General features: G+C 43.3%; 1 protein-coding gene across 1 annotated transcript in view; it reads right to left on the minus strand.

Moving 5' to 3' along the window:
• The window catches only part of pcsk1 (proprotein convertase subtilisin/kexin type 1), a 70,719-nt gene that overhangs the window by 35,111 nt on the left and 18,382 nt on the right, over window positions 1-17,226 (minus strand). Inside the window, exons 2-6 of the mRNA XM_072281051.1 lie at window positions 16,911-17,015; window positions 15,629-15,751; window positions 13,677-13,823; window positions 9,010-9,086; window positions 5,073-5,161 (exon numbers count right to left, since the gene is read on the minus strand). Coding sequence (XP_072137152.1) covers window positions 5,073-5,161; window positions 9,010-9,086; window positions 13,677-13,823; window positions 15,629-15,751; window positions 16,911-17,015 — 541 coding nt within the window. The remainder of the gene's footprint in view (window positions 1-5,072; window positions 5,162-9,009; window positions 9,087-13,676; window positions 13,824-15,628; window positions 15,752-16,910; window positions 17,016-17,226) is intronic.

Here is a 17,226-nt window from a genome sequence, read left to right on the forward strand (position 1 = left end):
AAGGGCCTGTATTGTGCTGTAGGTTTTCTATGTTCCTAAAAGTCTTCACTGTGGAAGACACTAGCAGTGTGCCAGAGGTCCGTGAGTGTCAGGGAGCAAGGGTGAATGCTATTGCTATTATGAAGGAAAAAGTGCTAGAAAGGATGTGTTGTCTTTGGAGAGAACCCAGATGAGGTTCACAAGCAACACACATCAAGGTTGCTGGTGAACGCAGCAGGCCAGGCAGCATCTCTAGGAAGAGGTTCACAAGGTTGATTCCGGTAATGAAGGGGTTAACATATGAGGAGCGTTTGGCAGCTTTGGGCCTGTACTCACTGGAATTTAGAAGAATGTGGGGGGATTTCACTGAAACCGACTGAGTGTTGAAAGGACTAGATAAGGTGGCTGTGGAGAGGAACTAGAGGGCATTGCCTTAAAATTGAGGGGTGACCTTTTAGAACAGAGTTCAGGAGGAATTTTTTTTAGCCAGAGAGTAGTGAATCTGTCGAGTGTTTTGCAATCCTTCATCAGTGGAGACCAAGTCCGTGGGTAAATTTAAAGCAAACATTGATAGTTTCCTGATTGGTCAGGGCATCAAAGGTTATGGCAAGAAGGCAGCTGTATGGGGTTGAGTGGGATCCGGGATCATCCATGATGAAATGGCGGAGCAGACTCAATGGGCTGAATGGCCATATTCTGCTGCTTTGTCTTATGGGCTTATGGTTGGGGAAAGGGGAATGGAGAGGGGAGGGAGCAGGAAGCACCCAGAGAGGCATTCTGTACTGATCAATAAACCAATTGCTTGGAATGAAACAACCTTGTCTGGTGTCTCAGGGCTGGGTGTGTCTGCTACAGAGGCACAGTGGTTCCCCCGATGCAATTCTGATTTGATGCTACTTGTGTGGAGACCCCATTTTCTCCCTGTGGCCGCGTGGGTCCTTCAGTACAAATATGTACTGATGGATTTAATCGTGACTGTAAATTAGTACCAGTATAGGTAGGTGTAAAAAAAAATCAAAGGGAAACACACACAAAATGTTGAAGGGAATCAGCGGGTCAGGAAGAATCTATGGAAAGGAATAAAGAGTCAACGTTTCAGGCTGAGACCCTTTATCACCTGTGTCTAGGCTTTAAAAAGCATCCTTCTGTAGACATTACCCCATGACTGCACACTGGAGGTTAACACAGCCGAACCCAGGTTTTCCCTTCTCAAGATCTTACTCTGATCTTTCAGGACAGTGACCAACAGTGGCAACCGGACTGATTTTTGGAGTGGCCAAAGAGCAGTTCCATAGGAAAACAACAGGAATTCTGCAGATGCTGGAAATTCAAGCAACACACATCAAAGTTGCTGGTGAACACAGCAGGCCAGGCAGCATCTCTAGGAAGAGGTACAGTCGACGTTTCAGGCCGAGACCCTTCGTCAGGACTAACTGAAGGAAGAGTGAGTAAGGGATTTGAAAGTTGGAGGAGGAGAGGGAGATCCAAAATGATAGGAGAAGACAGGAGGGGGAGGGATAGAACCAAGAGCTGGACAGGTGATAGGCAAAAGGGGATACGAGAGGATCATGGGACAGGAGGTCCGGGAAGAAAGACGGGGGGGGGGGGGGGGGGACCCAGAGGATGGGCAAGAGGTATATTCAGAGGGACAGAGGGAGAAAAAGGAGAGTGAGAGAAAGAATGTGTGTATAAAAATAAGTAACAGATGGGGTACGAGGGGGAGGTGGGGCCTTAGCGGAAGTTAGAGAAGTCGATGTTCATGCCATCAGGTTGGAGGCTACCCAGACGGAATATAAGGTGTTGTTCCTCCAACCTGAGTGTGGCTTCATCTTTACAGTAGAGGAGGCCGTGAATAGACATGTCAGAATGGGAATGGGATGTGGAATTAAAATGTGTGACCACTGGGAGATCCTGCTTTCTCTGGCGGACAGAGCGTAGATGTTCAGCAAAGCGGTCTCCCAGTCTGCGTCGGGTCTCGCCAATATATAAAAGGCCACATCGGGAGCACCGGACGCAGTATATCACCCCAGTCGACTCACAGGTGAAGTGTTGCCTCACCTGGAAGGAGTATTTGGGGCCCTGAATGGTGGTAAGGGAGGAAGTGTAAGGGCATGTGTAGCACTTGTTCCGCTTACACAGATAAGTGCCAGGAGGGAGATCAGTGGGGAGGGATGGGGGGGACGAATGGACAAGGGAGTTGCCTAGGGAGCGATCCCTGCGGAACGCAGAGAGTGGGGGGAGGGAAAGATGTGCTTAGTGGTGGGATCTCGTTGGAGGTGGCGGAAGTTACGGAGAATAATATGTTGGACCCGGAGGCTGGTGGAGTGGTAGGTGGTAGGTACATCCCACCACTAAGCACATCTTTCCCTCCTCCCCCTCTCTCTGCATTCCACAGGGATCGCTCCCTATGCAACTCCCTTGTCCATTCGTCCCCCCCATCCCTCCCCACTGATCTCCCCCCTGGCACTTATCCGTGTAAGCGGAACAAGTGCTACACATGCCCTTACACTTCCTCCCTTACCACCATTCAGGGCCCCAAACAGTCCTTCCAGGTGAGGCAACACTTCACCTGTGAGTCGACTGGGGTGATATACTGCGTCCGGTGCTCCCGATGTGGCCTTTTATATATTGGCGAGACCCGACGCAGACTGGGAGACCGCTTTGCTGAACATCTACGCTCTGTCCGCCAGAGAAAGCAGGATCTCCCAGTGGCCACACATTTTAATTCCACATCCCATTCCCATTCTGACATGTCTATCCACGGCCTCCTCTACTGTAAAGATGAAGCCACACTCAGGTTGGAGGAACAACACCTTATATTCCGTCCGGGTAGCCTCCAACCTGATGGCATGAACATCGACTTCTCTAACTTCCGCTAAAGTTCCATAGGACAATGCCAGGAATTAATTATATTGAAATCAGAGAACAGGAACTTTGACAGTGATGTTCATTATCATGATGAGACTTTGAAGAGGGTAGTCACCTCAACACAGAAGTGATTCCACAACCTATGGACTCACTTTCAAGGACTCTACAACTCATGTCTCAGTATTATTTACTTACTTATTTATTAATTTTTTTTTGTATTTGCATGATTTGTCTTCTTTTGCACATAGGTTGCTTGTCAGTCTTTGCTTGTGTCTGATTTTTTCATTGATTCTGTTGTATTATTTGCTATTGTGATTGCATGCAAAAATGAATCTCAGGGTGGTATACAGTGACACATATGTACTTTGATAATAAATTTATTCTGAAATTTGGAATGCTGAAGTTCCTCATTGAAACAACAAAATCAATAAAATTAAATGAGTTTTTACATCACCATTTCTATAATTTTCAGGAAAGGAAACTACAGCCATTTACCTATATGGGCAAACTTTTCGGATTAATTCTGGGAGGAGGAATTTAAAACAGGGTTATTAAAAAGTTCTGCCAAAGAGCTCTTTACAGTAGTTTATTTTGAAGTGTCATTTCTATGATAGGTAGTGTGAGTAAACGCAATTCTGAGCTGCATTTTAAAAAGCCACTCATGGACATCAGATTGGAAGTGACCAATCAATCCATTTTGGATGAAGCTACTTAACTAATTTCTTTTGCTAGGGCTCTGTCAAATGGGAGACAAGTAACTAAGCATTACTAGAGATAACAATGTAGTCATTATTATAAGTACTTGTTACAAAGACAACCATCTTAAATAGGCTTGGGTGGTCAATAAAGGTTTGAGCCCTAGGCTCAGATTTACCAAATGAGATTCATGACAGTCTGAGCTTCTCTGGAACAAAGGCAGATGGGATATCCCACTGGTCCTCCACATTCTCAAGTTCAAGGCAAGGCCAAATAATGACATGAGTTGCTGGTGGCAAAGCGCATAATCTGTGACTCTAACAGCTGACAAAATCAGAGGAAGAGCTGTAAATGAATTTTAAAAGTTTTTAAATATCCCCCATTTTCAAAGATATTTAAAAACTAAGAAAATATATAAATGATTAAGCAATTTAAATGTTTAATTCAAGATTCAAGATTGCTTATTGTTGTTCTGTAGTATACGAGTGTACGGAGAATGAAATGATTGTTACTCAGGACCCAAAGCAGCATTAAAACACAATAAACATAAAAGCTTAATAAAAAAAACAAACAAACACAATAAAAATAAATATAAAAGCAATCCTATAAACTACAATGGACAATTAACTGTTTTATATATAGACTGATTGTATGTATGTAAAGTGATTTTAGGTGGTGAATATAGGGGTGGGTGGGTGTGTTAAGTATTGAGCAGCCTGACAGATTTTCAATGAGATGTGTATCATTTAATTTAAACATTCAAAGGAACACATATGAATACTTACCAAAAGCAGAAGATTAAACCAAAATTAATTCAAAACTTATGTTCTTCCCTCCCTCTCCCCTCTTCTTCTATTCCTCACTCTGGCCTCTTACCTTTTCTCACCTGCCTACTACTTCCCCCTGGTCTGCTCCTCCTTCACTTTCTCCTATTGTCCACTGTCCTCTCCTATCAGATTCCTTCTTCTCCAGACCTTTTGCCTTTCCCACGCGTCTGGCTTCATCCATCACCTTTTATCCTTCTTCCCCACCCCCACCTTACTATTCCGGTGCCTTCCCCCTTCCTTTCCAGTCCTGAAGAAGGCCCTTGGCCCGAAACGTCGATTGCTTACTCTTTTCCGCAGATGCTGCCTGACCTGCTGAGTTCCTCCAGCATTTTGCGTGCGTTGCTTTGGATTTCCAGCACTTGTGGACTTTCTCGTGTTTATCAAAACTTATTTGTTCCTTTGCTTCCTAAATCCATAGGCCTCTCATTCCCATTGCAAACAATTGGGTAACCCATCCTGACCTGGCGCAGGATCTGAGATTCTGGACTTTACATTCCAAAGTGCACACAGGATGATTGGGCTGTACAGTTATTAAAAAAGTGAGGTACCAGCAAAACTGAGTGGAATTCAAACAAGTAAATATTAATTTTAGACGGGAGTCCAAGAGTAAAGAAAATCTGCATATCTTCCTCCATTTACAAATAGAGTCATGGAGTTATGTACACAGGTTCTTGGACCAGGAGTATTTCTCCAATTTTGTACCTCCAACTTTGGAATTGAATGCCACTCCTACTCCGCATTTCCTGTTGTTGGCCTGCATTGCAATTTCCCCAGCACATCTGGTGCCATGCCTGAAAACAAATAAAGCGGATCAGAATCAGTCAAATCTGGAAGAGAAATGGTAGCCGGTTCATTTTGTCACTGTGTTATATACAGCTTAGGGGACAAAATGTACTTGAGGGTAACGCTGCCCATATTTACATAAAGTTCAACACAGAAGTGTAAAATGCTTCTCTTGATCGTAAGCCAACAGAAACAACGCTCTCGCAGCAAAAATACAGCTAATTTTTTTTTTAAAGAGACATATAGCACAGTGGCTGGCCCTTCTGGTCTAACGAGCCCATGCCACCCAGTTGTACCCATGTGACCAAACAGCCTGCTGACCCGTACATCCTTGGAACGTGGAAGCGATCCGGAATACCTGGGGGTAATTCACACGGAGAATGTACAGATTCCTTACAAACAGCGGCGGGAATTGAACCGGGGTCACCGGCGCTGTAAAGTGCTTCGCTGCCAAGCCGCCGTTGTGGTCGGCATCAAAAACATTTGCTGATGGGCAGGTAACTAGTAGCATTGCTGAAGCTGGGTCCAACACTCAAGCTGGCATCTTTCATCTTTTTACATGAATGTCATGGAGATGTCTTCAAAGATTTTGCATGGGCACGAAATGTCTACGCCCCGGGTAAACCCGAATGAGCAGCTGATGCCTTCAGATTGTGGCAATGTTTGTATAAAGGAACACAACGAAGAATAAGGAACAAGGAAAGTCTCCTTTCCTCAAACCATCAAGGAAAATGAATGAGGAGTTTCCATTATTTGGCTCTGGATCTTTGTAGAAGTTTTTCAGCACATGGTGTCAAAAGATTATTTAGTTTCCCCTGAATTATAGAATCATGGAGTTTTAGGACACTACAGCACGGAGACTGACCCTTTGGCTCATCTAGTCCATGCCAAATTCTTATTCTGCCGAGTCCCTTCGATTTGCACCTGATACATAGCCCTCCCATACATGTTCTTATGCAAACAAATCCATGTCCATCACTTCCATGACAGCTTGTTCCACACTCTCACCACCCTCTGAGTGAAGAAGTCCCCCTCACGTTCCCCTTAAACACATTCCACCCTTCACTCCTAATCCATGACCTCATAATTGTGTATACCTCTATCAAACCTGCCCTCGTTCTCCTACACTCCAGGGAATAAAGTCCTAACCTGTTCATTTTTTCCCTCTAACTCAGGTCCTCAAGTCCCGCCAACACGCTGGTAAATCTCCTCTGTACTCTTTCAGACTTATTGATATCTTTCCTTTAGGTAGGCGACCAGAATCAAAAACCTTACAGTACTGTGTGTTAGAAAAGAATTTTATGTAAGTAAATAAAAAAAATAAATTTCCTTCTCCTCAAATGTACAATGATTGACTGAATCATCAATCATTCTGTAAGGTGGTATTCATTCCCCTCCCTCACAGAGATCACTGCACTGAGGTGCCTTGTGAGAATGGCTTTGGTGGATTTCTGGAATCAGGGCGTGGAGATTATGCATTTGGCCTTCATATGGGCAGGTTAACATCATCCCACACAAAGAGAGGCAAACAGAGTCTGTTTTCAGCACGTCCTCTGTTTACTACCAATGCTGCAGGCAGAAAATATAGCTGAGCGTTTCTGGCATTCAGCCATGCCAAGAGCTTTGGAGAGGAACTAGAAGTTTATTTTCCCAGCAGCTGAAATTGAAGTGGGACAACTGCGACATTCTAAATACAAGGGATGCTGCAGATGCAGGAAATCCTGAGCAACACACACAAAACGCTAGAGGAACTCAGCAGGTCAGGCAGCATCTATGGATGGGAACGAACAACTGATATTTGGGCCGAGTCCCTTCATCAGGGCTGGAAAGGAAGGTACAGGAGCCAGAGTGAGAAGGTGGGTGGGGGCAGGGGAAGGAGTACAAACTGGCGGGTGATAGGAGAAGCCAGATGAGGGGGGAGTTAGGTGGGTGGGAGAGGGAAAATGAAGTAAGAAGCCGGGAAGTGATAGGTGCAAGAGGTAAAGCTCTGAAGAAGAAGGAATCCTATAGGAGGGGAGAGTGGACCATGGGAGAAAGAAAAGAAGGAGGGGCAGCAGATGGAGATGCAGGCTTGTTCCCTCAGGCCCAATGAAGGGTCTCTGCTCAAGACTTAACTATTTATTCCTCTCTATGGATGCTGCATGATCCACTGAGTTCCTCCAGCATTTTGTGTGTGCGACATTCTAACCCAGGCAGGTCCCGGCAAATTCTCTAAATCTTTGCATGGCCCAGCTGGACTCCTGGTGGTGTAGCAGGGGACGGCTCCTCCACCCAACTGATCCGAAGAAGGGGGCGGGGGGGGTTCATCTAGTTAGACTGCAAGTGGGACAAGCATCTGTTTAAAGTTTATTAATACCCATACAAATGATGCAAAACTGTACAAACATCACTGTTGTCGAGAACACACTGTCTTGTAACAGGAAGCAAACATGGCGACGGTTAAGAGCCTAAGGAAATATCGATATTACTGGTTGTTTGTATACTGCTGGCAGCAGGTTCAGAGATTCACTGAGGGAGCTAGAGAGCCCTGTAGTGAATCTAATTGTCTATGTCTGATACAAGAAACGGTTCAAGTGAGATATGAATAACTGGGGTGTAATTCTGCTACTACACATTATGCATCTGCACATGAATACTTGATGAGTAGTAGATTCATTATAAAACAAGGGTATTTCTGATTCTTAACATAGACTCAGTGGCCACTTTATTAGGTACACTTCCTCATTAATGCAGGTATCTGATCAGTCGATCATGTGGCAGCAACTCCATGCGTAAAAGCATGCAGACATGGTCAAGAGGCTCAGCTGTACTTCAGACCAAATATCAGAATGGGGAAGAAATGTGATGTAAGTGACTTTGACCCTGGAATGATCGTTGGTGCTGTACTGGGTAGTTTGAGTATCTCAGAAACTGCTGATCTCCAGGGATTTTCACGCACAGCAGTCTCTAGAGTTTACAGAGTATGGTGCGATAAACAAAAAAGCATCCAGTGAGTGGCAGTTCGGTGGGTGAAAATGCCTTGTAATGAGAGCGGTCAGAGGAGAATGGCCAGACTGGTCCAGGCTGACAGAAAGTCAACAGTAACCCAAATAACCACGCGTTACAATGGTGATGTGCACAAGAGCATCTTCGAATGCACAACACGCCGAACGCTGAAGTGGACGGGCTACAGGAGCAGAAGACCATACACTCAGCGGCTACCTTATTAAGTAAAGGACATACGTAGTAAAGTGGTCACTGAGCATAGTAGCGCCCTGATTAGCACAATGCTTTACAGTAACAGGTGACTCAGGTTCAATTCCCGCTGCTGCCTGTAAGGAGTTTGTACGTTCTTCCTGTGACTGCGTGGGTTTCCTCTGGGTACTCCAGTTTCCTCCCACAGTCCAAAGACGTACTGGTTGGTAGGTTAACTGGTCATTGTAAATTGTCCTATCATTAGGCTCGGATTAAATTGGGGGATTGCTGGGTGACACAACTTGAAGGGCCAGAAGGGCTGTATCTCAATAAAAAATAAAATATAATAGGATTTAGCTTTTCATTTGGAGAACATTGTGTAATTCAAATGAATTTAAATTTTCTCCTGCTAAAAGATTAAATATATTTTTAATATGAAGATGAGATAAAGATCTCACTTAGCACTAACAACAACTTTTCCCCCTATTTACGAAAGAAATGTCCCTCTATACTTTTGGTCAAAAGGCAAAAACAAATGCTTCAGGAGTTTCTCGGAACTGCAATAAATTTGTGTTTTACGTTCCAGCAAACTTTGAATCTCTTTCTAATTAATCTCATTTCAAACTATCTCACCATCTTGGCATTTGGGTGAATTTCAGGGTTCTTGTATTGGCAAACTTACTTATTCTCATTAGTTGGGTCATATCTAGGAAAGGGATCCGGGTCGTTGTCGTTAAAGTCATAGCTTGCTTCTGGATCCTATAGAAAGAAAAAGAGGAGAATAAATTCATTAGTCATCAATAATCACCAGCTGTTTTTCAGCTTTGGAATTTTATATATTTGACATAGTTTATTGCTTGGAAGATTTCAAGTTCAGGGCCTAGAAGATCTATATAGAAAGCTGCACAATTTTTGTGGGAAATACGTATCATTTCTTCAGAAAACTGAATCACATGGCGATTATTTATTATGCGTCACGGCATCAATTACTTTGTTTCTAGGGTCCTCCTCACATATGGCACATTCACAAACACAGGCACTGAGAAATGTACAGGCCACTCAAGCCTGAAGAAACCTCCACAGATTAAATTCCATATCTATGGTGCAGCCTTGCTGAAGATTAAAGATAGGATTAGCTCATTTATCAAACGTACAGTGAAATGCGTTGTTTTGTGTCAATGATTAATACGGTCTGAGGATGTGTTCGGTGGGGGGGAGCAGTTTGCAAGTGTTGCCATGCTTCTGGCGCCAACATAACATGCCCACAGCTCATGAACCCTAACCCTAACCATCCATCTTAGGAATGTGGGAGGAAACCAGAGCACCCAGAGGCACCCCACACGTTCATGGAGAGAACATGCAGCCTCCTTACAGACAGTGGCAGGAATTGAACCCGGAATGATGGTTGCTGAGGCTGTAAGGCGATTGCACCACCATGCTGCTCCTGAATGTGAGCTTAACCGCTGCCTGCTGAGCAGGTTTCAGCCTCTCAAATCTACCACGAGAAACTGGGTGTGGGTGTCCCTTCGAGTCATAAACATGTTTCTTGCTGTGATTCCCTTGGCCACGTACCCCATTGCAAACTCCACCAACTGCAACTTCACTTGCTCCCCTGACCAACCATCATGATCTCAGATTCAGAATCAGATTTATTACCATTGGCAAATGTCATGAAATCTGTTGTTTAGTGGCAGCAGTACAGTGCAAGACAGTAAAGTTACTTTAGGCTTTTTATATATAGGCATCCGTTAGTCTCATGAGACCATGGATTTGCGCCTTGGAAGGTTTCCAGGGCGCAGGCCTGGGCAAGGTTGTATGGAAGACCGGCAGTTGCCCATGCTGCAAGTCTCCCCTCTCCACGACACTGATGTTGTCCAAGGGAAGGGCATTAGGACCCATACAGCCTGGCACTGGTGTCGTCGCACAGCAATGTGTGGTTAAGTGCCTTGCTCAAAAACACAGCACGCTGCCTCGGCTGGGGCTCGAACTCACGACCTTCAGATCGCTAGTCGAATGCCTGAACCACTTGGCCACGCGCCCACACACTTTAGGCTACAATCAATAAATAGTGCAAAAGAGTAATAGAGAGGTGGCAGTCATGGAGCCGTTCTGAAATCTGATGGCAGAGGGAAGGAAACCGTTCTCGAAATGGTGAGTGTGGGTCTTCTGGCTCCTGTACCTCCTCTCCAAACCAAAGGTGGTAGTGAGAAGAGGCTATGTGATGGATGCTGACATCTTGAGACACCACCTTTTGAAGACGTCCTTAATAGTGGCGATGGTTGTAGCCATGATGGAGGTGGCAGAGTCTACAATCTTCTCAGCCTCTTTCAATCCTGCACGTTGGTTCCTCCAGACTAGGGGTGATGCAACCATTCAGAATATTCTCCACAGAACATCTGCAGAAACTTGCAAGAGTCTTTAGTGGTATACTAAATCTTCTTAAACTTCTAATGAAGTGGAGAGGTGACATGCCTTCTTCATGATTGCATCAATGGAGAGGTCCAACAAAACTGAGTCCACTGATGCTTCACCTTCTGCTCTAAAGTTCAGACCTGCTGGATTGATTGCCAATCCATCTTCACTCCAGTTTGCAACTGGCCTTGACCCACGGGTCATTACACACTGCTCCCAACAGGGTGAAATATCTCAGCCCAGGCCTAGAGAGGACCTTAAGAAGTACAGTTGTGAATAGTTTTTATTCATTTCCTCTATCATAAATTTCAGTTCCATTCAAATAAAAGCAGATTGCTGCAAACCATGGCAAAACTTGGACAGTGCTTAGCTTAGGCTGATTCAAGATTCAAGTTTATTTATCACTTGAACATCAAGACATACACCAACGCACCTGAGGGTGTGCTGAGAGCTGCTTGCAAGTGTCAACGCATATTCTAGAGCCAACATAGCCGTACAGAACTCCGACTCCTGAATCCGCTGATAATTCACAGACCCTTAACTAGCAATGGCTGAACATGGCACAGATCTTGTTGTGTGCGGCCACAAGTTGCTGACATGTCACAAGAGTGCCAGGGAATGATTACTTCCAACAAGAGACAGTCTAGCCACCTCCCCTTTAATATTTAGCAGCATGACCAACTAGGCCCCTACCAGCAATCACCACAACATTAACTGGAGCTGCTGAATAAATCTCTCAGCAGGACGAGCAGGTTGGAGGCCAAGTGTTCTTCAGCTTCTGGCTCTCTACCTTTTCCAGGCATCAGCCTTTGAAGATGTCCTCAGTGCTAGGGAGGCTAATGTCCACGATGGAGCTGACAGAGTTTACAACTTTCCGCAGCTTTTTCCGATCCTGTGCAGTGGCCCCTCCATATCAGACTGTGACGCAACCAGTTAGAATGCTCTCCATGGTACATCTGCAGAAGAATCTTTGGTGGCATACCAATTCTCCTCAAACTCCTGATGAAATATCACTGCTGTCATGCCTTCTTTGTCATCGCCCAGGACAGACTTGCAGAGATATTGACAGCTAGGAACTTGAAATTGCTCACCCTTTCCACCCCTGATCTCTCGACGAGAAGTGGTGTGTATTCCGTTGACTTCTCCTTCCTTCCACTAGCCTGCAGGTCCTCCATGGGCAAGGTGTAACATGAAGCCAGCGAAGCAGGTGGTGGATGGTCATGTGAGCAGCTGGTACATTTCACAAGACCTGGCTACGCAATCTCTGACGCCACTCAGACAATCTTTGATGAGTATTGATAATGGCCGGGGTCACTCGCCTTGTAAAGACAGCGCCCAGAAGAAGGCAATGGCAACCTCTTCTGTGGAAAAATTTGCCAGGAACAATCATGGTCATGAGACCGTGATCACCTACGTCATTCGACGTGGCTCACAATGATGATGACGTGGATGTGGATTACAATAAACAGTAAAATAAACTTGCTGAAAAAAAACCCACACCTTCATTGTGTTTATACCTTTAGACTTTGCCTCAGACAGATAATTTTAAACATAGCTTATCTAACCTAATGCATTTTCAAAATGGAGTAATAGACATAGAAAGATCAATACAATAACTTTGTAATTGCTATTGCCTCAATTGTATCTGGAATGTTAAAATGACTTAGTTTGTGACAAACAACACACATCAAAGTTGCTGGTGAATGCAGCAGGCCAGGCAGCATCTCTAGGAAGAGGTACAGTCGACGTTTCAGGCTGAGACCCTTCGTCAGAACTAACTGAAAGAAGAGCTAGTAAGAGATTTGAAAGTGGGAGGGGGAGGGGGAGATCTGAAATGATAGGAGAAGACAGGAGGAGGAGGGATAGAGCCAAGAGCTGGACAGGTGATTGGCAAAAGGGATACGAGAGGATCATGGGACAGGAGGCCTAGGGAGAAGGTAAAGAGGGAGGGGGGGAAAACCCCAAGGATGGGCAAGGGGTATAGTCAGAGGGACAGAGGGAGAAAAAGGAGAGAGAGAGAGAGAGAAAGAATATGTGTATATAAATAAATAACGGATGGGGTACGAGGGGGAGGTGGGGCATAAGCGGAAGTTAGAGAAGTCAATGTTCATGCCATCAGGTTGGAGGCTACTCAGACGGAATATAAGGTGTTGTTCCTCCAACCTGAGTGTGACAAATATCAATATCAAAACCATTTAATATTATAATTATCTATACATTATTAATGTATGTTAATCTGTTTATTCATTATTGTTCTAGATCTTTTAACACACTGAAGTAAGTAAGATGTAATTAAAAGTGAGTTCCTCATAATTTACTTCCCATATAAGTAAAGAAGGCATATACAGTACTGTGTAAAATACTTAGGCACATGTAAAAATTCTGTAAAGTGAAGATGCTTTCCAAAATAATGATATGAAAAGTTTCTAAATATTAAAACAATTACTATAAAGAGCGGTAAACAGAATAAAAATGAAATCAAATCAATATTTGGTGTGACCTCCCTTTGCCTTTTAAACTACACAGTCATGCAGTTTTATCAGAAAGTCGTCTGGTAGGTTGTTCCAAGTACCTTGGAGAACTTGCAACAGTTCTCCTGCAATCTTTGGCTGTCTTGCCTGCTTCCTTCTCTCCAGGAAATCCCAGACAGCCTTGATGATGTTGAGATCAAGGCCCTGTGGAGGCCATACCGTCTGAAACTATATTAAAAAAATCAAGAGTGCCTAAGATTTTTGCACCGTACTGTATATCAAGGCTGGGTTAGAGTTATTAAGTTGTGGACATGCCATGCTGGTGCTGGAAGCAGGCTGCCAGCACAATTCTCACTGATTTGATTTGAAGCAAATGGCATGCAGTATGTTTTGATGTACATGTGACAGATAAAGCTAATCTTTAAGATCTTTTATCTTTAAATATAAAACTTCCAGTCTTACTCACATAATTGGCTTGGATATCTGTATGGTTCCATTCCAATCCATCATCCAGCACAGTAAGCACAATTCCTTTGCCAGTTATACCTTTTTTCCACACTGGGATTACATGAAGGTCCAATTTTGGGAGGGACGATGAAGTCCTTGTATCTTGCTTTAGGAACAAGGATATGTAAAATATTATATATTTGCCCTTTACTTTTAGCTTTTATAACAAGTACCTTCTCTCAAGGTGAGCTTTCTTTTAAGTTCACACCTTTGAGCAGCACGCAATTTATTTGTAGACAAATAATTGAGAGTTGTTGGGTGGCTGTTGAGAGCTCGTTGAATGATAGCTTACAAAAATGTACCTTGATCTCTGCAGAAATTACCCAGGAAGAATGACTCATCGATCTCTACTCTGCTGTCAGATGGATTTGCAAAGATATAGGATCATTTCCTTTCCGATTTCACATTCAGGAATATTCTAAACCTCTTTTTTTTCGCAATAACAAATCAATTCTTCCTCCATTGCCAATCTGTGCACTGTGTATTATTGGAACCGTTTCATGCAATTGACTGAAATCTGTGCAACTGCTAATCCTTGGTGAGTAAAATATATTGAGGTACATAAACAAAGCCCAAAGCTAATTCGCACAACTCTTCCTATTTGCTTAATTTTTCATCACTTTGGGTGAGTCAGTGACTCCAAATGACAAGTTTGTAATCTTAGCCTTGTTTCAACAAGAGGCCCAAAGCACAGCCAAATATCCTGCAAGGTGACAAGAAATAAAGCAAGTACAATCAGAAAACACATTATTGCCTGCGGGGAAATGGAAATATAACACTGGTGTGTGATAATTGCTCAGTCGAGAAAGATTTGAAATATATTGGCGAAACAGAATATATCATATCATGTTCTCCAAATATGGAACGCTACTAGACAATTCATAAAACATCAGCAGATATGAGAAAATAAATGCCCTTTACTTCATTTTGGTGCTTCGCTGCTCAATTTCTGAGAAAACCTGATGAGTATAATCAACAACATGGATAACATCACGGACAAGAGAAAATCTGCAGATGCTGGAAATCCAAGCAACACATACAAAATGCTGGAGGAACTCAGCAGGCCAGGCAGCATCTATGGAAAAGAGTATAGTCGACAATTTGGGCCGAGACGCTTCAGCATAGAAGACATCATTTATCAATGACTGGTGCCAATATCTCTGAAATCGAGTTTGTAAATTAAGCTGGAGGTGTACGAGGCTGCAGATGCTAGGATCTGTAGCCAAAAAAAAAACAAAGTGCTGAAGAAACTCTGCAGGTTGGGCGGCCTCTGTAGAGATAAAGGGATATTCGATGTTTCGGGTCGAGACCCTTCCTCAGGACTTTGTGTGTTGAGGGAAGATCACCAGTATAAAGAGGTGAGAGGGAGTGTTGAGGCGGGGTCTGGTAGACCATGGGTGAAACGGCTGTGGAAAGGAAAGGAGTGAAAGGTGTTACTCCTTCATCCTGAGGGTGGCCTCCAGGGCACAAGGGGAGGCCATGGGCTGACACATCAGAACAGTAATGGGAATCGACCAATGTTTGGTTGCACTCATGGGTTGATAGAAGATGGATGGAGGAGCTAATGTTTACATATCTCACATAACTTAAGGGGCATCCTCCTATTCCTATGCAACCAATAAAACACAACAAAAATATTGCTAATTCTGTTGTTCACGTCAACCGATCAAGCATGCTTTTCTATTCATTTTCTCAAGTAACTCAATGCCACCATGCCATCTCTTTGTTATTCCAGGAACAAAATCAGGGGCTAAGAACCATTTTGTTTTGTCCCCAAACACTGGAAAATCAGAAGGCAGGGTGAAACTGAGGAACTTTTCAGGGAAATAGAATGTTTAAGAATTACCTTAAGCTGCGACTTAAAATATTTCTGTACCTTACATTTTTACTGATACTAATCAAAGCACTCACGAGGTACCATTGTTGATTCCACATGGGATCGCTGAACAGTTTCTCTGCTATGCAGTCTGCACAGTCCCTTAGTGGAGAACGCTTACTTCGTTGCTTCTGGTATTGTTGTTCTGCCCAAGACACCTAGAGACAGATAAGGAACACAAACAGAATATGGGCATGACGGTTAATTATGCTACTGTTCACAAGGGAGGTGGAACACAATTCACTTTTGTTTAAAACTTCCTCCTTTGCTGTTGATATTGCTGATAACGACAGAAGTACATGTACTGGGAACTTCCTTAGCAAAGCATCTGCCCCCACTGTGAGGGCTTTGGAAAAATGTTCATCTGAATGCTTGCATTTCGACTGAAACAGAATCTCTATGAGTGGAAGGAGGTTTTGGTTTATATTGTTTTATTGTAATATGCATGAATCAGGGCTTCAAAATAGTACCAATAATTAATGTAAACCAGGTCTCTCAAAATGCTTTGATTTTGATCTTCAATTCTTCCTCTGATCCTCTTCAAACTTCATAAGTTAAAGGTAGAAATACTTGATGGTGTATAATTCCAGCAGACTGCATGCAGACATAAGCAGTTAAGGGTAGTTGTGCAAATATTCACTTGATTTGGGTATCACCTCAGAATTTCCCTTTGAGTTATCCTATAACAAACTCATGATCCTTTTTAATTAGTCTCCAAGCTGAAAATGCACAATAGTGAGTGAAGGGGCTGACGTGACAGAACTTGATCATTTACTCACTAGCTGTCCACTCAAATGGGCTTCCATTACCGTGGTAACCAAAGCTAAGTTATTTCTTCCTGGTTAGAAGCAGCCAACTCCTTTGATTCCAATGGAAAAACAATCAAACATGTTCTAAGTCAGAGGTTCCCAACCTTTTTTATGCCATGGATCAATTACATTAAGCAGGTTTGGAACCCCTGTTCTGTTTGTTTGTTGCGTTTGTTATGTTATGATTGCACTGCTCCTGAGAAACGCTGTCTCATTCTGCCCTGCAGTGCTGATGTACGGTTAGAATGACAATAAAGTTTTTTGAATCTTTTGAATCTTTGAATCGTTGAATCTAACTGAATTGTCCATCCACCTCAAAGGATTAGCTCTGAAAATTAATCTCCAAAAGGTGAATACAAAACTAGATCACATAATTGCAAATTTGGCATTACTGAAACATACAGGATTATTTTTGTGATCTTAATATCAATCATCTGTATTTTCATACAACCACTAAGACATTGAATCTGTTATGTTTTATTCTAATATTTAAGAAGATTAATTATACCCGTTCATCTTGAGATAATCGTTTTGTAATGTGGTCAGCGCTCCTTCGAGATCTTCTTGGATGAACTTTGTGTCGAAGTAGATAGTGATTTTTAAGTTCTCCGATCTAAGGGGGTAAAGACGGAAGAGAATGATTGATTTAACATCAAGCAGTAACATGAGGATTTCACTCATGTAGCTTTGCTACAGATTTTACTGCTGATCTCTCTAGGTTCACAACTCATGTAAATGATTGATTCTTTCTCCTTCTGAGTAAGCTTGAGGTGTCACCCTTCAGGAGTCACCTGCTGAGAACGATCGTATTTTCAGGTGGAGAA

This window comes from Mobula birostris, chromosome 17 (assembly GCF_030028105.1).
Source record: "Mobula birostris isolate sMobBir1 chromosome 17, sMobBir1.hap1, whole genome shotgun sequence".
NCBI classification, from domain to species: domain Eukaryota; kingdom Metazoa; phylum Chordata; class Chondrichthyes; order Myliobatiformes; family Myliobatidae; genus Mobula; species Mobula birostris.